Raw genomic sequence first — 23,147 nt, 5'->3', positions numbered from 1 at the left:
AGATCACGTGAGGTGATGCATTGCTCCCTCTGGTACACTAACCCTATCTGTAGTGTTTGATGTGCCATTATTTTTAAAATCTTGTGGTGTGTGCATGTTTAAGATTCGAAAGAGGAAAACGTAAGGAGTGTCTCGTCCTGTAGCCTGAGCCCAGCCATGAAACGTGCATTCAAAATGTGTCCCAATTGCACCAAGTTCGACACAACACACAACAAAACGATGCAATGAAGAAAGTTCCTACAAACATACAGTTTATTCTTTATTTAACAAATAATACAACTTTGATTTTTTTTTTTTTTTTTACATACATTTCTTATATACATAGTAAAAAAAAAACAAGAAGCAATCCATATGATCAATTCACATTAGATATCTTTAAACAGATACATAGCTCTGGTTCTCATTTGTCAAACAACAGACATAAAAATGTGACAAAAAACAAAGTCATATAATTTCTTAACAGTGGTAAGTATGAGGGTAGTATAACAACGTGAGCGTCTAATTACAAGTGACGTCAAAATGATTGTGAGTATGGCTGTACTCGACGCTTGATTCTCAAATGTGAGCTGCTTGCTTTATATAATTGGCGCTTAACCTTTTAAACATTTTTTACAAGAATGAAAATCAGTAGATGAAGTCGGGATCAATCAGAAACGGAGCCGTGAGAACTTCATGATGGTTCCTGTTCGAGCTTCTGATAATGTTTCTGAAAACAGAAGAGGGAGAACACAAACAACGTGAGGCCAATTGTGAGTTCTTGTGTGTTTAAATGTCGTGCAGGTGTTTGTGTGTACCTTCAGGTTGTCGAAGTGTCTCTGGCTGCTGCAGTGTGCGTCCTTGGCGGTGCTCTCGTTCAAGTAGAAAACAGAGCAGAGGTTACAGAAATACCCTGATTTAGGGACCACAAACTCCTGACCTGAAGAGGGAGACAGTGAGAAAAAAGTGTGAAGAACATTCACATCTTTTGTCTTTTCAAAATAAAATGTGTGTTAGTGTGTGTGTCTCACCAAGGGGGTTGTTGGGTTTGAATGACAGCAGTTTGAAATCGGCAGCGACACATGGAGACCGAGAACGAGCTCTCTTTGCCTCAGGTCCGACAAGCTCCCTCTTCCGCTTACGCACAGCTAAAGAAGAGATGAAAACAACAACACATAAATAATTTAAGAGGAGGATGAGGATCAACCATTAAGATTTGCTAAAAGCTGATTTAATCATTAAATCTGAAACATCATCAATTCGAGTAATATTTCAAGCAACATTCACGAGTTCCATCTTCTCATATGTGAGAATTTTTGCTTTTTCTGACAAAATAAGCGAGTTGAAGAAATCAACAACTTGTATTCATTTTTTAATCAATAATGGAAATAATCCTACATGTAAATGACCTCAGTTTCTCCTTCTTTCAGCTCTCCGTACCTTTAATGTCCGCCCTGCTCCTTCCTTCCTTCTCCTCCTCTCCTTCCTCCACACATTCCTCCAGAGTCTGGTCTTCAGGGTGCTCCGGCTGCGTCTCCTGCCCAGCAGGGGCAGCATCGATGTCGGCTTGTCTCGCTGCTTCAACCTCCTCCTCTTTCTTCTGGACCTCCGGCGGACCGTCACTTGATAACGTAGATGGATCTTTGTGAAATGATGAGGAGGTACTGAGTGAAGGCAGGACATCAACTGCTTCCTTTTCTTCATCTCTCTCGTCTTTTTTCCCTCTGGTAGATTTTCTCACTGTGGTAAAAGACAATCAACTGGTTGAGCAAACACATAAGAAGAAAACTGCATAAAATTAATACTCTTAATTAACTGAATTTAATTCCTTAGAGCTCCATCATTGGAAAACAACAAAGCCAAAGATCAATAATTGTTTAACAATCATACATTTTTTCAGTTTTGAGTGTCTAGAGATTAGATTTTGGGTATGACATGACTGTATTTAATGTCTATGTTTGTGTGTTACCAGGGGTCTGTCTGGTTCTCTTCTTGGCTCGGCCTCTTGTCCTGGTTGTTACCACTTCCTTTTCCTCCTCCTCTTCCTCCACCTCCCCCTCCACCTCTCCCACCTCGTCTACTGTCACAAAGTTCATACTTTCCTCTAAAACAGGACAAAAACGAAAAGTCGATGAACATCAACACAGAAACTTTTTTACAAACAAACTACTGTAGAAATATTTAAGAGACATGGAAGGACAAATGTAATTTTTAGACCCAAGTTAAATGCTGGGTTGGGAGGAAAGGCTTACTTCAAAACTTGTAAAAGCAGAAAAGGCTCGGGTGAAACTGATAATAATGGTTCATACCGTAAAATTATTTGGAGTAAAGCAGCTGTCCTCCTGATAAATCCTGAGCTCCATCAGAGCCGTCTAAAAATATATACATTTTTGTTGGTCTATGGCACAGATGCATTCTGCTACCTGAAGACGGCAATGTGCCATCAGTGCGCCTGACCACACCTCATTTTAATACTGACCCAGCCATGGGCACACAGTTGGGGGCAAGTATATCAGCTACTTACACAATGTGGGCTTGAAAATGACAACTGTATCGGTCAGAAATCAGCAATGACACTTGCATTTTGCCACTTATCGTATCGATTCAAGTGTACTTTTCAATGTATTAACAGAATAACACACACCTGTGTCATCATCGTGTTCGCCTTTAGCAGATGTTGAGGTTTTCTCAGTTTGCTCTTCATCCGGCTTCTCTTCTTCATCACCGCCTGCTTCATCTAAAGTCACCAAAGTCTAAAGACAGACACAAGAGATCTTCAGCATCTGTTTTTCTCTGTTTGTTTGGATTTTTATAGTGCTTCACTTCATAAAACGTTGTTTAAATCTTAGTCTTTACCTCTGGGTTGAGGGAGTCCACTGATTCGTCCTCCTGGAGTAGTGGGCAGGTCTCTGGCAGAGTTTGCACCGCTCTCACGTCCTCTTCTTCTTCTTCTTCTTCTACGAACTCATCCAGAGTGACGAATGTCTGCATCTCTCCCTCCGAGAACTCCACATCCCTGTCTTGGCTCTCCAGAGCTCTTTCCTCTCCAGCCTCATCTGCCCCCACCTCATCCAGTTTCACCAGCTGCTTAGTGTCAAACTCCACCTTCTCCTCATTTTCCCTCCACCTCTCCTTGGACCTCCTGGTACGTCCACCACTGCTGACTCCTCCTCTGCTGCTGCTCCAGCTCCTTTGCTCCCTCTCTTCTCTCTCCCTGGTCCCTCTCCCTTCCTTTGCAATCTGCTTCTCTTTTGTGGCGGCTTGCCTCTTCCTCAGTTCTTCCTCCTCTGCCGTGTCATCAGGGAATTCCTCCTCGCTCACTTCGTCGAGGTTCACCAGAGTGCTCGTTGTGTCACTTTTCTCGGGTGGTTTTTGTTTATTTTTCACTTCCGGTGTCTCAGTATCACTTTGGGACTTCGTAGGTGATTTGCTGTCTTTTTTAATGTCTGTCTGGGTTGTCCTCTCCTCATTTCTTGAGTCAGACTCTTCTGTGGCAGGTGGGTCAACATGGACGTCCTCTAAATCCTCAACTAACTCATACATACTGTCCTCCTTGACGCCGATTTTTTCAGACCCTTCCAAAGCTTTCGTACAACGTGTTGCTGTTTCTCCTTTTTCAGTTGATTCCCCTTCTTTTGCCTCATTGTTACTGTTTTCCTCCCCTCCTTTATCGCACACCTCTGTGGCAGTCAGCTCATCTTCATCATCTTCCAGAGAATCCACGATCTGATACACAGGCTCTTCCTCCTCCTCATTTCTGGGTGATCCTGGGAGAGATGCACTATTCTTGGTTTGTTCGTCATCATTTTTGGTAATGCTCTCTTTTCTCAAACTCTCCAACTGTCCTGTTGGGGACTGATCATCAACCGTCTCGTCCTCCACAGAATCAAGAATCTGATATGTGGCCTCTTCTTCCTCAGCCATTTTTCCGGATGTGTCTCCGTCACCCTTCTTTAATGTTATGTTGTCTTTTTCTTTTTTAACCTCTTTCTTTGGTCTTCCCCTTCTTCCTTTTTGTCCTGTAGCAGGCTGATCATCCTTAACGACCTTCGCGGGTTCCACTACATCATAGGTTAGATTCTTGCTTACCTCTCTAACAACAATATCACTCTTCTTTGTCTGTGTGCTCCCTTTCGGAGAGGCTTTCTCCTCTTTCTTTGGTGTTTTTTCTCTTTGTTCCTGTGATTCTCTGGCAGGAGTGTGCCTCCTTCTTGTTGGGGTGTCCTCTTTGTTTGTTTTTGCATTTGAAGCATCTTTCTTACTTGTTCTTTCCCTTCCTCTTGTAGATCTTGTCGTGACAGTCGGTTCACCATTGGTATTCTCTTCCTCTACAGAGTCAGGTCTTTCAGACACTTCTGTCTTCTTCCCTCTTGCACTCCTTCTTGGACCAGTCCTTTCTGAGGTGGCGGCATCTTGAACCGGATCATCTTCAACAGAATCTACTATCTCATACATCATCTCCTCAGTGGCCTCTTTGATCTCTTTGTCTTTTTTAGAGACTCCTGCAGTGGTGTCCATCTTTGTCCGTGTCTCATATTTTTTCACCGCCCTGTCCTGTTTCTTTGGAGATTTCTCCTTCTCTTCAGTTTTAGATGCTGTGGCTGTGCGGCCACTCCTCCTTGGAGGTCCATCTTTTCTAGCAGTCGCCTCCCCTTTCCTGGTCCTTTTTTCCTTGTTGTCGGTCTCTGGCTCGTTCTCTGTAGTCGTTGGCTGATCTTCCAAAGAATCAATTACCTGGAATGTGTCCTCCTCTTGGTCTATGGGACTAATGTCTTCTTTAGGTATCTGGTCACTGCCAGTTTCAAGTTGTTGGCTGTCATCCTCTGTTGCAGTCTGATCATCAATTGAATCCAATATCTCAAAGGTTTCTTGTTCAGTATCTTCATTGTCAGGGTCTTTTAAATTGTCTTTGATGTCACTGCACTGCTCATCTTCAACAGGATTTTCCATATCATTGGAATCTTCTACTGCATCTTTAATTGCAGATTTTTCATGAGATTTGTTGTCTACTGGACCTGCAGCTTCCTCAGACAGGCCCTTTACTGTGGAACCATCATCTTGGACCAGATGACCGTCCTCTTGACCTGTTGCTGCTTGGTCTTCGGTAACACTGTCTAGCACTTGGAAAGAACTGTCCATTTCCATTTCACTGTCGTCCTCTGGGCGGGCTCTGCCTTGACCGTTGACACTGTCCAACACCTGACAGCTTTCCTCATGCAAAGTCTGGTCTTCCTCAGGCACAGCAGGATGGGTTTCAGAGCTGCAACCTCTGTCCACATCATCCATCTGTTTATCTGTTTGATCATCAAGTGAATCAAGGATTAGATAGTTTTCAACATCGTCGTCCTCCTCCTCCTCTGTGTGTTTGTCGACATCATCTTCATTCCCTTCCTCTCTGCTCTTCCTCTGGTCTTTGGGTGTATTGACATTAACATCAATCTCCAGACTCTGGGTTTGGCTCAACTCGTCCCCATGTCCTTGTGAAGGTGGATGCATCTCTGATGATGTTTCTACTTTTGTCTCTGACTCATCAGTTTTTGCAGCACTGCCCTCTGCTGACACTGTGTGGTCAGACTTTGCCACTGCGCCCTCTGTGGCTTCTTCTCCAAGCGACCCCAGATGAGTCTGTATTGATGCCTCGACAGGTGGTGGTGTTGTTGACTTTACCTTTTCACATTCAGCAGAGGATGAGCGGGTACTACAACCGGAGGATGTGGAATTTGATGCTTTGGCTGGAGACTTTGTCCCGCTCTGTTGCATTTTCTGACCAGGGGAGTTTGAGGTTTCAGTAGACAGTGGAGAAGAAAAGGAGGAGGGCTCACCGACACTGGGGGAGAGCTGTTCGCTGGCAGGCGGCACACCTGAGCTTTGCCCCTCTAATCTCGCTCTGGAGGATGAGGAGGAACCATGAGGCTCAGGGATCGAGTCTTTCACATCATCATTAAATTTATCGTCAGTGACAGAGTCATTCATGATGGAATTTCTCTCATCAAAAAGGCAGGCGATAGGAAGACTGGAAGAAACACTGTCATCTGTAAAGTCAACCTGGCCGTGGGTAGAGAACATAGAATGAATCAACACTTAAACAATGAATTATTAATCAGGATAAAAAATGTAAATAGATTTGGGCAAGACAATCGTTGACCAATTAATTTAATGACTACAAATGTTAAATAAACAAGGACCAGTGAAAAGAACGTGGTAGAATTGTCATAGAGAAGATAATCAGGATTGAGAGTGTCATTCTCCTGATATAGCCAACCCTCCCTAGTCTAATTACTATATTAAGGAAAGCCACATGTGTAAATACTGTCGTACTTCATACAAATGTTTTGAGGAAACCTACTTTAGGTGGGGTGCAGTTTTCCCTGTTGAAGGACACTGTGAAAGAGAGACAAAGAAAATGTAAAGAAAAAAGGAAGACGGTAAAATTTTGATCGCATATAATTTTTGACAAACACTGTCTTGAATTTCTTACCTCTTCTGTCTTGATACATGTGCTTTTCTACCATCTCCTCAGGCGTCAGAAGAGGAACTGCAGTTGAGGATGGCGTGGAGGTTGCCGGTTGTTGCTTGATCATTTCTGCACCTGTTGATGAATCCTTGGTTGATTCTGCATCCCATTGTGTCTTCACTGCAGTCACAGGATCTTTAAAAGATACAATTTCATATTGCCAAAAAGTAGCGTTTTATTCCATGACCCACAGCCTAATTTTCAACCTAAAATAAATGGCGGTGTCAAATATGCAGCTAGACTTACCTTGTGTTGTGTAGCTCCGGTGTTTGCTCGTTTTTTGCAGTCCGTGGACTTTGAATCCAGGGTCTTGTTTCAGGAGACCGAACCAAGCTACAATCCGATTTGCATCGGCAGCATCTTCAAATTCTACAAATAACTTGAACACAAACACACACACACACAAACACACAGACATATATGTAACAGGTTAGACCAACACAAGTCTTTTTTAAAGCCACTTTAACATACGTACATGTGTTTGTTTATACCTTGTTGATGAGAGGCAGGTAGTTCCTGATATGACCGAATGTTTTGAAAGTTTCCTTGAGGTCCCTGGCCTCGCTTGGTGAAACGTTGCTGATGAGGACGGTTCTTGCTCCATTATCATGCACGGACTGCATCAAAAACAGGAAGTGAACATCCAAAACAAAAAGTTAAGAAAAGGACAGAGAGACATGACCACACGTCATGGTTGCAATGAATGAATTTTGAACAGCTTTTCATAATAAAAGACAATATCTTAAGTGTCCATCAGTGTCAACAAAATCTAAAGCAGTTTACGAGTAATGAGGGATTACGTGTGTGTTGGTGGTTGTGTGTTTGTGTGTGTGTGTGTGTATACTTACAAACCTCACCAGCTTCATTACTGATTTATAGAACCCGAGCTAAAACAGAAACATCAGAATAGGCAGTGTTAAAATGTAAAAAGTACTTTTCCAACATACACCACACTCTATAGGAGGACCTTCAAGCCGCTTTATGCAGTTTTGGAGAAGAAATTCAAACTCAGAATTTTAATATTTACAATATTAATGAGGTAATAAAACAAACTGAAATATTATTTTTTCCATAACTGAATAAACAAGCTGTTCTCAGAGGAAAATAAGGTCCCCAGAACACTGTTTGAAGCTAGAAAGGTGGCAGGGTCACAAAAAAAAAGTAAAACAGTATGAAATTGTGTTGTCCTTTAATGTAAATTTGTTTACTCAGTCATGAACAATGAGAGTTTGTGTATTTTGTTTGTTTAGGCAAAACAAATTAACATTTATTCCCCAAAACTACATAGCACACTTTAAAATCCAGCTGATACAGTAACAACCAATCTGCCCCTTTAAATAAGCACCAATGTTTTTTGTGTGAAATTTTTATGTTTGCTATTTTTTGGGGTCAAAACAGTGTCATGTGCTACTTACCGGTGTCATTGCAATGCCACCAGCTACAACATCGAAAAAGAGTTTAGACCCTTTGAGTGAAGTCCTTTTCCCTGTGCAGCCAGACATTATGGCGCGCACATGCGCCGCTGTTGGCATCTGGAAGAGGGCCTGAGAGGAAAACCCGAAATAATAATCTATTGCAACGTTTATTCAATGTGGTTATAATAAGTCTCATATGGCACCGAGGCACCAATTGTCTACATAACAATGTCTAAAAACTTTGTTATGTTGCATAACTCATGTTGAATTTAAAAAAAAACAACAACAAAAAAACAGCAGAAACATGGGATAAGTAAATCAGAGCAGAGCTGATTACACCCTGGTGCCTACCATGCACATCTGAGGGAGGACGTAGATGCTGTTATCTGTATATTCAAACCCAAATGGAACGAGCAGTTTGACGATGTCCTCCTCCGTGTAGCAGCCGTCGTAATACTTCGGCAGTCTGGTTATCATCAACTGCTTCAATCCATGTTTGGAATACTGGAAAAGATAAAGATAAAGAAAAGGGGTTAATAATTAGGGCTGGACCTGATTATTCAACTATTCGTTGGTTTGGCATGTGCCTCTGGACTCGTTTTGAGAATGAATTTGACAGGTGGACAATTCTTACATATTGCACCTTTAAATATATGTATATATGTGTACGATGTATGTGCATGAAAAAGGGGGTAAAAAACCGACAGTGCTATTAGAGCTTCATACAAGTGATTTGAGGATTCTTACTTTTGGTGAGAGGTAGTTTCGACTTTTGAGACGCACTGTGGAAGAGAGAAAAAGAAAATGTTAAAATAAGGAAGAGAGGCTGTAAAATGATGATGGCATGCAAACATTTGTGACAGTATAGTGTAGACAAAAGTCTCTCTCTTGGATTTCTTACCGATTTTACTTAGATCCAGGTGCTTTTCCAACATCTCCCCAATAGTCAGAGAGGTAACTGCAGTTGAAGGCGACGTTGACGTTGCCAGTTGTTGCTCGCTCTCTGCTGCACCTTTTGGCTCAGTTGTGACAGATTCATCCTTTGCTGCTGCTGCTGCTGCATCTGTTCCAAGTCCGACAAAATATCAAAATTAATTAAGAATAATAATAGTATTTTTATTGTCTCCCCTCTCCCCAAACTTACTCAGTGATGTACAGCTGCTGTTTGGCATTTTCAGCCTTTGGACTTTGTGCCCAGGGCCTTGTTTGGAGAGACTGTACCAAACTTGAAACCGATCAGCATCCTGAACGGTCTCAAACTCAATAAACATCTGGAACACACAAGCACACACATCTGTAACATGTAGGACAAACAGGAAGTCTGTTTTAAAGCCACTTAAACAGACGTACAGCTTTTTTTTAATACCTTGTTGAGGAGAGGCAGGTAGTTCCTGACAGAAAAGGTTGTTTTCATAGCTTTCCTGAGGTCTCTGGTGTGACGCGGTGAAACGTTGTTGATGAAGAATGTTCTCAGTCCGTCATCAATGACGGGCTGCATCAAGAACAGGGAGTGAACACCCAAACCAAAAAGTTAACAAGATGACACACACAACTGCTGCATAGTTTCAATACAACCCTGAATCCAATCAAGGATGGTGTGTGCATTACTTACAGACTTCAACATCTCCATCAGTCTTTTATAAAACCCAGACTAAAAGAGAAACATCAAAGAAGATGGCGTTAAAAATGAAAATACACCTATCACCTTGCAATTTTTAGCTATAGAAGGGACATAGAAGTCCAGGTGAAAATCATTTTTGAAGTTATCCATTTTCTGAGGTCTTGAACATACCGAACATCTATAAAAATCAATCAATAAAATGTACATGTACAATGTACAAGTGTCATGTACATACTCACCGGTGACATGTCGATGGTGCTTAGAACACGGCAACAGAGAGTAGACCATTTTAAAGTTAAGGGATCTGTTTTGAAGGCGTTCAATACATTACGCACAGTCGCTGCTGAAGGCATCCGGACGAAGGCCTGGGAGGAAAACCAGAAACAAGAATGCATTATTTCTATTCAATCTTTCTAAGTACTTTTGAAATAGAATTTCACATCTTTCAATGTGGTTAAAATCTGTTTCAGATAAGTGCCGAGACTCTTTATAATGAATATGCAAGAATCTCACGATAAGTCATTGAAAGGCCGTTCAACTGCAAGTTAGAGTTAAGTGTGATTTCACAAGTTAAAAATGAAACTTAAAATGTTGCATAACTCGTCTTTGGTATATAAAAAGAAATATGACATTATGGTAAAAACTGTGCCAGGCAAAATCATCAAAAACGAAGAGCATTCATCTCAGAATCAGTTGCTCTGATCAAAGACATAAAAGCAACACAAGAAACATTGGATGGATTCATAAACCAGACTAATGCAGACTTATAAACTTGTTCCTACCATGCCTGTCTGGGGAATAACAAAGATGTTGTTGTTGTTGTTGTAGTTATATCTTAACCCAAATGGTATGAGCAGTTTGGCAACGTTATCCTCCGTATAGCAGCCAGCGTAATACCCCGGCAGTCCACTTAGGAGCAACTGCTTCTTATCAAGTCGAAAAAACTGGAAAAAAAAAAAGAAAAAAAGATTAAACAGCCCCCTGTGGCACAGTTTAGTTTATATGTATGTAACCTCTATAAATGATTCTGGTTTCCATTTATTGTTCTTTTATATTCAAAGCAGTATTGACCAATCATGTTTGAGAGGGCTTTTGGTTGCGTGCAGCTAAAATGCGATCTTGTGACCCATCGATGATTTAGCTTCACTAGCTCTTGTTTTCAAATGGACTCCTTCCAAAACAATCGGGTCGTAGACGTCATCGTTTCACTCCAACTCAATTCTTGCGATTGGCTGTTGCCTCCAGAGACTAAACCGTCAGAAGATCAAAGCTACTAGATGACCAGATTGACAAGCGTGTCACGTCTCCCAGAAGGTTTTATTTATATGTTTAAGAAAACGTCATGTATAAATACTGTAGTACTTCATGCAACTTCAAGTGATCTTACTTACATTTGGAGAGAAGAAGAACTTCCTGTCGAAGGACGCTGTGGAAGAGAGACAAAGAATGTGTGAAGATGAAAGCGTGAAAGGTTTAATGAAAATGATGATCACATGCAGACATTTGTGACAGACAAACAGTCTCTTTCTCGGATCTCTTACGTATCATATGTAGAAACAGGTGTTCTTCTAGCATCTCCCCAATGGTCAGGTCGGCTGATGCTGCATCCATTTGTGTGTTCACTGCAGTCCCAGGATCTTTTAAGAAGATGAACAAAATACATATATTTTTATTTTAAAATAATGTGTTGTTTTAATAACAGGCCTGCAGGTTAGATTGATGAGCTTCAAATAACTGAAATGTAGTGTTTTTCAATTCAAACTAAATTAAACAACTTAACAGTTTTATGATGTTCAATACTCTCAACAATCCTCACGTGCCACATTTAAACTGACTTCACCATCCATCCAGTTTCCAACATACCGTTTTGCTTCATTTCTGTTGACAGGGTCTCGCTGGTTGTTGGTCGAATCCCACAAGGTTTGTCTTCTGAATTTTCTGGTACGGCAGCTGTAGTTGATGGTCTTTCTCCTTTGTCATGAGCACCGCTTCCAACTTCCATGGGCTCTGCCGTTTCAACTCCTGTCGTAGCGGCAATATTCTGATTGGTAAGTTTGCCTGTTGTAGCTGTTTGGGCTCCAGAGGGTGAAGGTTTGGGTGGACAGGGAAGTGAAGGCACGTTAGGTGTAGGGAGAAGAACCGTTCTAGAGGTAAAGGTGGTTGTGATGGACATGGCAGGTTTTCTGTGAACATAACATATGTAACGTTGGTAAAGCAGGAAAAACATTACAAAATAGAAAGTCAAGGTCCCAGTTTGAATGGTTTAATATCTTCTTGACTATAAGATAATACTGTCCTGGGATGATTTTTATTCCATGTGTTATCAGGTGATTGTTTTAAAACAAACAATATGAATGATGTAAAATACAGGAGAGGACATAATAAATTGAATATTGAAAAAACTTTTTCTGCATTAAAGGACACAAATTTAGTCAGCAACTGAATATTTATAGTGATACATTGACAAAACAAGAAATAATGATCCATGGCTGTTAAAAAGAGGTCTGTGTGAAACATATCTTACTTCTGAGGAGGCTTCTTTTGCACATTAGAAACAGTCTCCTATAAAAACAAACAAATTGAGATTTGTTGGGTTAGATTAATCTGATAATTGACGGCGTGACGACACTACAGCAGACATATGTTTGTGTGTATGTTTACCGGGAAACCACAGAAAGAAAATGTACCTCTTCTCTGACAATATTGATTGTCAATCCTTTCACATCAAAGCTCTTTACGCTCTTCATTTTCTTAGCGTCTTCCTCTTTCTCGAAACACACGATTGCCTGCATATGCACACACAAACATACAAACGCACATATCTTTGCATTACTACAACCATCAAGAATAAAGTCCATTCAGAAAAATACGGTCTTCACTTCCACAAACAGAACTTCATCACATGATTCAACAAGTCACCTGAAGCTCAAAAAACAAAAAATGAGCTTATGTTGGACTACAATGATTCAAAAATGAATGTGACTGAGTGTTGATGCTTTAGTTTGGATGAAAAGCATCTTATCAAACGGCAAAATAAAGACAAAAATGGTCAACGGGAAACGTAGCCAACAGTGCTTTATCGGACCTGGGTAGCAAAAACATACTTTCTCTTCACACTCTGAAGACATACCTGCAGTTTGGTCCGAAACAGTACAACTGACTTGGTTTTTCCAAAGTGCTCCACAGCAGTGACCACATCGTTGTGAGAGAGAGAACTATTAATCCCCTCCAGCCTGACCATAGTTGGAGGTGAAGATTTACCAGTCTGAACAAAAAGAGAGAGAAAAACACAAACTTAGACCAAATAATTCTGAAGGTGGTTGTCCTTAAAATCATCTGTCCTCTCAGATGTATGTAGCAATGAGGTTTAATTTTAAGTTTAGGCTTTAATCAAAGTTTTATGTGGATAAGGTTTAGAAAAGAAGAATGAGATAAATACACAAGAAGGGAAGAAGAAAGAAATTGTTTACCAGATGTTAAGAGTGTTGCCAAATTTCCCTCGTACACATGTACACACACACACACCAACCTTAGTAGTTGTGGCAGAACTTGCCTCACTGCTCTGCAGGCCGGGCTTTCCTTTAGAGGGCTTTGTAGTCCACTTCTTCTTTGCTGAAGAGGAAGATGAGGAAGAGGAGGACTTCATCTTGGCTAGCTCAGCCAGTAAGGCAGGAGCCAGAGTTTTAACCACGGCCTCCAGGTCAGACTGTGTTGACAGAGACTGGACAGCTAGTGGGACCGAGACGAAAAGAGTTTCAGAGAAAAACTGCAGCACTAAAAAAGTTACGTTAAGAAAAGTTACTTATGTTATCATAAAGTGTGATAAGGGAGCATTGCCATTGGGAAGCATTGTTGCCATGAGGGACTGTATTTGTTCTGCAGCGGTGTTTGGGTGGTGCGTGTCAAGTGGCATCTCCATGAATGCCAGGAGCTAAGGTTTCCTAGCAGAACACTGCATCGTCAGAGGATGATCAGTAGATGTCAGTTGCAATGTTGTGGCTGATCAGTGTATAATAGGAGCAGGTTTGATCAGTAACAAGATGCATCTTTAAATGCGTTCTTCACATAAGTGTGGAGGTCTTAAAAAGGTTAGAATTTCTCAAACCTGATGTTTCCAGTAGTTTCTGGGCCAGTCTTCCTTCTGCGGATGATTGGCTCTCACGGTTCCTCCTTGGTGGCGATCGTCTGCTGTCAATCCTCCTTGGTGGTGATAGTCGTCCATCATATCTCCAAGGTGACAGTTGTCTTTCATGGCTTCCTCTTGGAGATGATCGTCTCTCGTCTCTCCTCCTCGGCGAAGATCGTCTCTCAGAGCTCCTTGAACGTGACCGATAGTGAAAGGAGGTCGGGCGGTCATACCACGGGGAGCGAGAACGAGACCGGGACCTGATGAAGGTATGGTTAAAATCATTTTACGAATCAATTAATTCAATCGTGCTTGTTATTAATAATTTCTCAATGTGATGGAGAGAGGTATCCATTATGTTCACCTACGTTATTTCTCATACCAGAATTCATGTGTGACTGACCTGCGAGTGTATCTGGAAGTATGTGGCGATCGTGACCGACTACTGCGTTTCTCCCTTCTACGCTCCGAGCCATGGTGGTAGCGGGGGCTGGACGAGCGGGAACGTGAACGACTTCCATGCCTGGTTTTCTTGTGACGATGCTGGGGAGTTGGTGCAGAGGTCGAGGTTGAGGGTTTGGCATCTTTACCTACAGCCCTGAACAGAGCAATGGGCGGGAAAAGCGTAGATGAATGACAGGGAAGGGAAAATTTGTAGGGTTGACCTTGTTTGGATATTATTGCAGTAATGACCAATGTTGTGGCCCTACAACTGATTTCCTTTGTTTGAGCATTAAAGTGTCAGGGTCTGGTTAGTAGCAGATTAAACGTTCAGTGTGAGTTAACACAATAAGCAAGATCAATAAAAACACAGCGTCTGCTTCAGACATTTACCTGGGCCCAAGAGCAATCTCGCCATCCCAGTCAGGGTATCTGTGGGGGGAAAAACACAATTCAAACAAACCTATTAAAAGTGAAATGAGGCTACATTCTGACAAAAAGCCAAAGGTTTCTGTTAATGACTGAAAATTAAAAAATAACAATAAACAAGACCTTTAAAAAGGCAGAGTTAGAAGAAATAAGACTGACTGTTTTCGCAGAAGTGTGCAGCTCTCAAGATGATGGCTGGTGTTCTGGTGGGAGACCCAATCCTAACAGTCAGAACAACAGAAACACAGCTTATAGACAGGCCTCATTATCGTCAAAACTGCCAAGCGCTTCAGTATCTCAACTGTGATTGTCTGACAGTACAGATATATTTTATCCGACATTACAGCAGCTTTAAAAAGTTCCTTAGATTAGGTGTTCACAAGAGCAAAATATAATAGGTTTCTTCAAATCTTTAGCCAAGAGCAGTCTCCAAAAAACAGGACCAACAGTTGAATAATGGCTTTGTTAACTGTAAAAACATGTATCACATGGACAAACTTCACGATTCTCTGTAATTACAGACATTATAGGCAACTTGAGTTGGGCTTGCAAGTCTTTTTCATGAAATATTAACAAATTACACCAGAATGCCAGTAACAGACAACCACAGCAAAAAGATCTTCTTGATAACACGATGTCTGGTTCTTCAGTCTTGTGTGGTATCCAAAGTTTCTTGAGATATGGTTCACCTCAGCAGAGGTCAAAGGTATGGATCAGGACAAAAACACAAGGTGAGACATCACATCAGGAAGATCTGAAAAACTAGGACCGAAGAGGAAGCTCTTCTATTTTTTTAATTGGTAAAAATGTGAAATTCATTGTCCAGATGTAAAAAAAAAAATGGTGGTTCATGAAGTACTACTGTGGCTGTTGACTTTGGGACCGTAGTATTTTTAATGATTGGAGTTCTTTGTTGGGACAGAAAAATACAACAAAATACACAAAAAAGGGAGCTTTGCTCCACAATATTAGAAAAAGTGATACCTATGATTATATATGAAATGAATTAAAGTAACAAAATGCATCGACAGGTCTGACAATGGGAAAAAAAAGATAAATAATACATTCACTAACAATTGTTTAAAACAATTCAAACTAAATAGACACTGTTGGACAAATGCCAAAAAATGAGAAGTGAAACCGTCATTGCATCATCTTCTGAGTCTTTAACACTCTTGATCCTTTTTCAACAACAGTCTCTGGAGATGGTTGTATTTCATCAATTTACATCAGCAACGCAACAGACATTGGAAATCTGGCATCAGCCATTACACACCAATAATTTCATCTGTGTAAACTAGACAATGATGTTCAAACCAAGTTTTAAGTCAATGAATTCACATGTAAAGCAGACATAGAAACCTTGAATAACAGACTGTAGTACATAAACATTTAGTTTGTTTTGAAAGTATTGTGTATTTGCATTACTAAATATATTGGGAAGATGGTGTATAGATATATTATTAAGACAAAATTCATGTTAAGTTCTCACTCTTGTTGTTTCCTTTTTATTGGGACATACTGGTTTCAGAAAATAGATGCGTACCGAAAGTACATTAACAGGAAACAGATGTCTTCCTGTAATCAAATCATAATTGTTTTGTAAAGTCCTGTTTGAGCATATGTTTCCCAAGTCAAAAGAATCTTCTTCTTAGACTTTCAAAAACATTTAAAACCCTTCACTACATCCACACAAACTAAAAACAATTAAAATTGGTATTTTACAATCAAAAATAATAATTTTAATCACCGAAAAGGCGAGAGAACAGTGCATTCTTCCACTCACCTTCATTTGAGTACATTCTTTGCTACACAGAGAACAGGTATGTGGAAAGATTCTTGGTGAGGCAGCTGCATAGTCCTGCATCATGGCCAGTGTTGGCAGACCCTTGAAGACTGCCACCTTTGCTGGAGGCTGCCAGTGAGAAGTCGGAAGCGTAGTGTGATTGAAGCTCATCTGGGCTGAGATTTGCTGTGGCAGAACTGGTGGAATAACAATGGGGCGAGGATCACCAGGGATAAACATCGGATGTTGCATGGCCTTTGAGGCATCTATGATGCTGGGTATGACAGCAGCAGATGGAACTGATTTTGCAACAGGGAAAGGAGGCCACATAACTTGCCCCTTCTGCTTCTGCTCCTTCTGTTGCTTTGATTGTTGCTCCACTGGCAGCTTCTGCTGCTTTTTCGTCTGCTGAGCAACTGTTGACCCTTGAATTCGAGTTTTACTCTGATCCTTAGTGCCACTCTTGTTATTACTGCCAATGAGCACTAGGCCAGGTCTGCCGGGATGCACACCACGGAGAAGATTGGTGGGTGGTTGGGTTTTTGACGTTGATTGGTGATCTGATGTTGGTTCTTTCAAAGGAACAGGTTTGGAGGCTTCTGTCTTGACAACTCTGATGTCTGTGTCTTTCTTTGGCACAGAGAAAAGGCTGAGGATTGTTTGGGAGGTCTGGTTTGGTTCGGTCGGCAATCGTTTGGTCTGATCATGGCTTGGGGGAGCCACAGATTTCAGTATCGAAGTGTACGAAAAGTTGGTACTGGGGACAGAACCTGCCTGCTGACGGGAAGAACCCAAGGCACTGCTTTTCACCTCAGTTGGATGTTTCTGTAGAGGTCCTCGACTTTTTTTGCTATCACAAGTGTCCATCAGCAACATACCTCCACCCCCACCACTGTTTGCCCTGCTGCACCTAGTCGTTCCAATCTCATCTCCAACCCCTCCTGTATATTTGCCAGTATGTCCATAGTCAATCACTTTACTTGGCTGGAGAACAGCTGACGAGATTTCTTCTTGGCGCATCCCTGACCCCCAAGAAGTGCTCAAACTGTGACTGTCCACTTGACCTACACTCCTGGTGGGCTGGGGATCAGGGTAAGACTGGCCTGCAGTTGTAGCCCTCTTGGCCTTCTGGATCCGGATTTGGCGTAAAATGAATGGCAGGTTCTCAGGAGTCATCTGGTCATCAGGGTACGAGATGAGATGTTCCAAGTCCTCTTTTTCAAGTCCAAAGCGCTGAAGGATGTTAGCAGCGGATTCAGATGTATACTTGGGTTGACTGGACTCTGTAGAGGCCGCAGGTTTGTCTGGCACTGGACAGTCATAATCACCTAATCCTGGAATGGACTGCATATCATGCTCAGATGATGAATACAATTTTGAGTCATCAGTGGTGGTCTTTTTGTAGTTCGACAACCAGTCCAAGGAGCTTCTGCCACTTCCCACATCCGACTGTCTATGTCCTAAAGAGGCAGAGGCTGAGGACATCGGGTGGGAGGCCATCCTTGTGTCTGAGGAGCGAAACTCATCCTTTTGAAGGCCAGTACAATGAGTGCCCTCATCTATGGGCTGATGCATGGGTTTGCCAAAACGACTCTCCTCTCTGGCTCTGCTAATATGCATCTCTATAGATTTTTCTATATTCTCGTCCATTAGGGCCCTACTCTGTTCAGACCCATAGTTCATCGACTGAGACATCGGCGATGAGAAGATTCCTCCAGTGTTGTCAGGAATTGCAGTGGAAGCTCCGGAAGAACTGAAGCTGGTCCCAGGTCCAAGATAGGAAGATGCCATCCCAGGGTCCCTTTCTGCCTGTGTACTGGAGAATCCATACTGCCCCTGGGTAGAACTTTGGTTCCTAGAGTCAAAGGGGTTATGTAGGTGATGGGACATGGTGTTTGCAATCTTCAGAAGGTTAAGGAGATTGATGGCCGCAGCAGTTGGAGAAGGGGGTGTTGTGGGTATGTAGGGAGCAGGTGTGTTGGAGTTGGCTTTAAAGGTTGCTGCTCGCCTGCCAAAAGCGAGAACGTTGTTGATCTGCGTCAGTGCTAGCTGGGCTTTCAGTTGAGCCAGCCGCAAGGAGGCAGCCTGCTGACCAATCAGGAGCGAGCTCCCTGGGAGCCCTCCGAGTAGAGGGCTTGTTAGTTGCCCTAGAACAGGAGAAGTGGCACAACGCTCCGATAGCAAAGAAAAGCTGAAAAGTCAAAAAACAAAGGGGAGGGTTATTAGATCTCAGCTTCTTAGATGGGTAAAATCCATTATGTGGAAGGTTGAGTCTTGAGATGTCCACTCTGCTGCCTCCTGTTGGATACACATTCACATTCATTTATTTCAGTTCCTGGTCTTCACTAGCAAGAAAGAAAGAATGAACAGAGGAGGCAAAAGCAACAACGCACAGATAGACGGAAAACAAGATTACTGCTGTTAAAAGCTGCAATAGACGATAATACTTCTTTATCATTTATTTTCCATTTCACACCACACTTGATCATACTGAACATTCAGACGAGCTTGAAAACACTGCTAAATGCTGTTAGCGAATCATAGACAGTCTACATAACAATAAACTTTCAATACTCTAAATTTGAAAGAATTTATTGGGTTAGAAGTTCAGTATTGTGACAAAATGTAAAGTTACAGAGTGGGTTCACATGATTTACAATGTGATGGCCTAAAAATCATCAATTTGTGATATCGGCATTCAGCTGGAATAGCTGAAGGAAGTCCAGAAGCTCACAAAAAACTTTTCAGGGACTACCATTCCCCTTCCATCCAATTTAACAGAAAGACAATTATGTAAGTAAGAGATAGTAACTCATATTACAAGATAAGGTGTTGAATTAAATTTTCCCCTATAGGCTTCCACTCATTTCAGACACTCTCCCCCAGCCAGCTCTGGGGGAGAGTGTCAGGGGCAGAACCAGACTTTCTGGAGGAATAAACACCCAAAGTTACATCAGATTCTGATCTGATCTGGAGCAGAGCCGGAGAGATTACTTTTTAACTTTTGGGATTAAAAAGTGGATTTATCTTCTCTCCTGTTTATCAACCTGACTGCAGCAGTGATCCGCGGAGGTGACCTCAATTGTCGGATGTTTGTGTTCTGTAATGCTGACTGCTGACTGGAGCTGGAGGGTAAATGGACCTTACTTCATGAAAGTTTTATTTATGTTATGTATAGTGTCATTTGCTGACTTCCTTCTTCTTTCTTTGACCCTCTCCCATAAGCTACAGCGACAGGCGGCCGAATGAAACACACCATTACCTTGAGTAAACTCAAGGATTTCTCTGGGTTTGAACATTGTTGGAAACATTTGGGATATCGTACACCAAAATATAACAAAAGTCCTTCTATATTTTTTAATGCAGAAATCTTACATATTATATCATTAAAATGACTATTATTGAGTCAGAAACAGGAAAATATGATAAATAAAATATGACATGAGTATGAGATGAAACCACCAAACTTATCATAGGATTGAGTCAACACCAAGTCTGATTCAAGTATTATTTATTGCTCAAATACTTCCATTACATTACTCATGTTTTCCAATTTCCCTTTCCAATTTCAGTGGAAAGTGAAATCTTTCGGAAAATGTACATGGATTTCTTAATATGCTTATGGATAATGACCCCAAACACACTTTAAAGCTTTGCAGGAACTACTTGAGGACCAAAAAAGACCTGACTGCCATGGACTTTCCTCCACAGTCACCCGAACTTCAACCCCATTGAATATCTATGGGGAAATTTGAAGACTGAGAAAGCCAAACAAGAAGCTTCATGTAACACTGTCAAATCATGCTGGGATAACATGAGTCATCAGGTTTGGCAAAAACTTGTGGAGTCCATGCCAGGTCAAGTGCATGCTGTCATTAAAGCAAAAAAGGGGACACAGCAAATAGAATATATTCCGAAATTCATGTACATTTTTCAAAGATTCAACTTTTCACTCAAACTGTTCAACACTACCAGTATTTTGTAGGCATAGACCGATTAACAGGGCCATTATTGAGCATTTCCCGATTATCGGTATCTGTCAGATTGCCGATAAAATAAACGTATTCAAAAATATGTTACTTTGGCTCTGATGCAACATCCTCACACAGTGTCCCGCGTACAACACTATCAATACAATTAATAGTAGTATCAAGCTGCAGAAAATGGAAATACTCAAGTACAGTACCTCAAAATTGTACTTAAAGGTGCACTCTGTAGTTTTGGGGAAGAAAACAATTGATTTTGTTTTATTTTTTATCCTAAACTGTATGAGAAGGATCTTCGAGGCCCCACATGATAAGATTTCATATGTTCCCTGTATCAAGGTTACGAGCAGACATGTTTACAAATGGATCTGACAAAACACGGCTGTTGTTTATGTAAACTCATAGCATGGCCTTCGATCCATCTGCGGTAGCAGACTGACTGTCTTCTACGCATTTTCTTTTCTATTCCTCACGAAGTCAGAGGTGAGACGCTCTGCAGTAACTTTCAACTTATTGATGATAAACAGATAACCATGTGTGGGAGGGCTGTGGAGAAGATCAGTGGGATGGTTTGAGAGGAACTGACTTGGCAGTACACTGTGCACACAGTTGCGTTGTTGTTCCTCCTTATCAAGTTTGTATAAACTACTTCGACTTAAGTCATCTGTGTCTCTGAGTCTTCTTCATGTCTCTTGAAATCCCACAACATAGACAAGCTAAATGAACAAACTGACCTTACGGGACAACACAATTCCATACTGCTTTTACTTTGTTTACATGTGGCGGACCCTGCCATCTTTTCCAGCTTCAAACAGAGCTCTGGGGACCTTCTTTTCCTCCGAGAACAGCTTGTTTATTCACTTATGTTTGTATTATTACCTCATTCATGTTATAAATAGTAAAATTCTGATTTTCGCTTTATTCTCCCAAACTACAGAGTGCCCCTTTAAGAACAGTACTTGAGTATATTGCACTTAAGAGTTCAGACTTTGATTTTTACTGCAAATAAATGTGGGTTTTCAGTCTGCTTGGTTTGTATCCGCCCTGAAAAAGCCACATTAGTTGACCCCTTAGTATTTTGCCTTGTGTTGTCAAGACTTTTGGGCCTCCTGTGTGCATTTACACCACGTCACTGTGATTATTAAGCAGCTGACACAACATGTTGACACATCGTACGTCTTCAAACCCACTGAACACGTCTTGAGCCAACGCGGTGACAGGAAAACGTGACTGAACCTTCATTTTCCAGCTGCGTCACATCAGCACGTTTCGGCAGCAGCAACAGTGCGGGACAGGTGCTCGTTAATGACCCGATAGTTCACCCGATATCGATCCGGTTTAAAGGTCTACACGGGCGGCGTGGCTGCCCCAGGCCCGAGACACAGCGACACTGACGTTAAAGTTGACTACATCTCAGATTCACGACACAGATACGAGCACACGATCCCGTCAGGAGCCTCTGATTTCACACCGGCTGAACTAACTTTACCTGCTCCTCCTAGCAAGCAAGTGCTAACCGACGTCTTGAGGAAAGGACCCGCTTAAAAAAACACACATTCAGAGCAGCTGTTGACGTTATAAGTACTCAGTGTTTAGTTTTACATCACGTGTGTGTCATACCTGGCGTTATTTGTGCTTATCTTGGCGCTCAGATGAGCTGAAACTCATCTCCGAGCTGCGGTCGGGATGCTGACAGGCAGCCATCTTCACTGAGCAGCGCGACCGTGAAGACTTCCGGTGCGAGCGCCGGGCCTTCAGAGTAAAAGCACGGGCGTGAGACAGCAGGGATTGATTGATGTTGTTTTTTTTGTAGTTTTAATATTTACAATATTAACGAGGTAATAATACAAACTGAGAAATATTTATGTTTTCCGTAAGTGGATAAAACAAGCTGTTCTCAGAGGAAAACACAGTTTGAAGGTAGAAAGGTGGCAGGGTCCGCCACATATAAACAAAGTACGGCAGTATGAAGTTGTGTTGTCCTTTAAGGTCGGTTTGTTTATTCAGTTTATTCAGTCGTGAAAACAAAGAGTTTGTTTGTTTAGTTTGTTTAGTGCTTGAGTGCTTCTTTAAATATTTTCTGTCATTGTTCTCGTTTAATCGATTTCATATTTTTAATTCGACGTTGTATTGTTTTAATCGTCTTTTAACGTGTTAGTACATACTTATATATTTTTCTCACTGTACAAACACCTTGCAACTTTGTTAGGAAAGTGGTTACATAAATAAATAAATACATATTATTATTACTACTACTACTGCTACTATTGTTGTTGTTGTTATTGTTATTATCAACCTACAAGACGGCATTTTTATTTGTATTTCATATACTGACTCGTCACACTGGAGCTAAAACAATCAGTAAGTTCTCAATTCAAATCAATTTGACTTGATAATTTAAAGTTGTTGTTTTTTATAGAAAATGTGGTAGGTTAAGCATTTTTTAATTAAATTATTAATTGAATAAATAATATGTATAAGAGATTAATTGGCAATGAAAATAATAATTGATAATAAAATGATTATAATAATCTTTTTTTATTTACTTCTCTGCTGTCTGTCCGTTTATTTTGACTTTGCACAAATACCAGCGTTCATAAGTTCATTCATAAAAACGATTGTATGTAATCTGTTTACAAACATGCATATTCATACATGTATGTACATTTATAGATATGTATATAAGGATAAAGATGTATTTATTTTTTCTGTTGTTCTGTCTGTCTTAACAGTTGTCATAATTGTTAGCTGTATATCTTCTTGTCCACAGACTTCATCACAAGTTTGGAAATACCTTTATTATGAAAATATTAGGAAGCCACTGCCTCGGAAGTGAAAGAAATCTAAAATGTT

At 41.1% G+C, this 23,147-nt stretch overlaps 1 protein-coding gene across 3 annotated transcripts; it reads right to left on the bottom strand.

Moving 5' to 3' along the window:
- Positions 1–230: 230 nt before the first annotated feature.
- Positions 231–21,994, bottom strand: LOC141003218 (uncharacterized). 3 transcript variants are annotated; one of them, XM_073474505.1, is made up of 34 exons: positions 21,915–21,994; positions 16,309–18,499; positions 14,682–14,743; positions 14,487–14,525; positions 14,056–14,250; positions 13,632–13,912; positions 13,056–13,255; positions 12,657–12,791; positions 12,214–12,312; positions 12,051–12,088; positions 11,390–11,709; positions 11,068–11,163; positions 10,918–10,952; positions 10,309–10,470; positions 9,766–9,891; positions 9,518–9,556; positions 9,272–9,397; positions 9,050–9,176; positions 8,807–8,968; positions 8,653–8,687; positions 8,257–8,409; positions 7,906–8,034; positions 7,339–7,377; positions 6,982–7,107; positions 6,737–6,869; positions 6,455–6,625; positions 6,323–6,357; positions 2,833–6,021; positions 2,621–2,729; positions 1,946–2,080; positions 1,417–1,716; positions 1,008–1,124; positions 795–916; positions 231–706 (listed from the first exon to the last, which is right to left on the bottom strand). In XM_073474505.1, exons 2-34 carry the CDS (start codon positions 18,196–18,198, stop codon positions 671–673), a joined length of 8,961 nt encoding a protein of 2,986 aa, XP_073330606.1. In that variant the 5' UTR covers positions 18,199–18,499; positions 21,915–21,994; the 3' UTR covers positions 231–670. The 3 variants fall into 3 exon arrangements, with proteins under 3 accessions (XP_073330606.1, XP_073330607.1, XP_073330609.1); XM_073474506.1 differs by having other exon boundaries at positions 13,080–13,255; XM_073474508.1 differs by lacking the exons at positions 231–706; positions 795–916; positions 1,008–1,124; positions 1,417–1,716; positions 1,946–2,080 and adding an exon at positions 2,087–2,348.
- Positions 21,995–23,147: the final 1,153 nt, after the last annotated feature.

Source organism: Pagrus major, chromosome 10 (assembly GCF_040436345.1).
Source record: "Pagrus major chromosome 10, Pma_NU_1.0".
NCBI lineage: Eukaryota > Metazoa > Chordata > Actinopteri > Spariformes > Sparidae > Pagrus > Pagrus major.
The sequence above is the reverse complement of the archived record's forward strand: the minus strand, read 5'-3'. Positions and strand labels throughout refer to the sequence as shown.

Coding starts and splice junctions, on each gene's coding strand:
- LOC141003218 (XM_073474505.1), bottom strand. CDS start 18,198: ATGTCCCATCACCTACATAACCCCTTTGACTCTAGGAACCAAAGTTCT. Junction 11,710..12,050: donor CAAAAGAAGCCTCCTCAGAA/GTAAGATATGTT, acceptor TTATGTTCACAG/AAAACCTGCCATGTCCATCA. Junction 7,108..7,338: donor TAATGAAGCTGGTGAGGTTT/GTAAGTATACAC, acceptor TTTTTGATGCAG/TCCGTGCATGATAATGGAGC.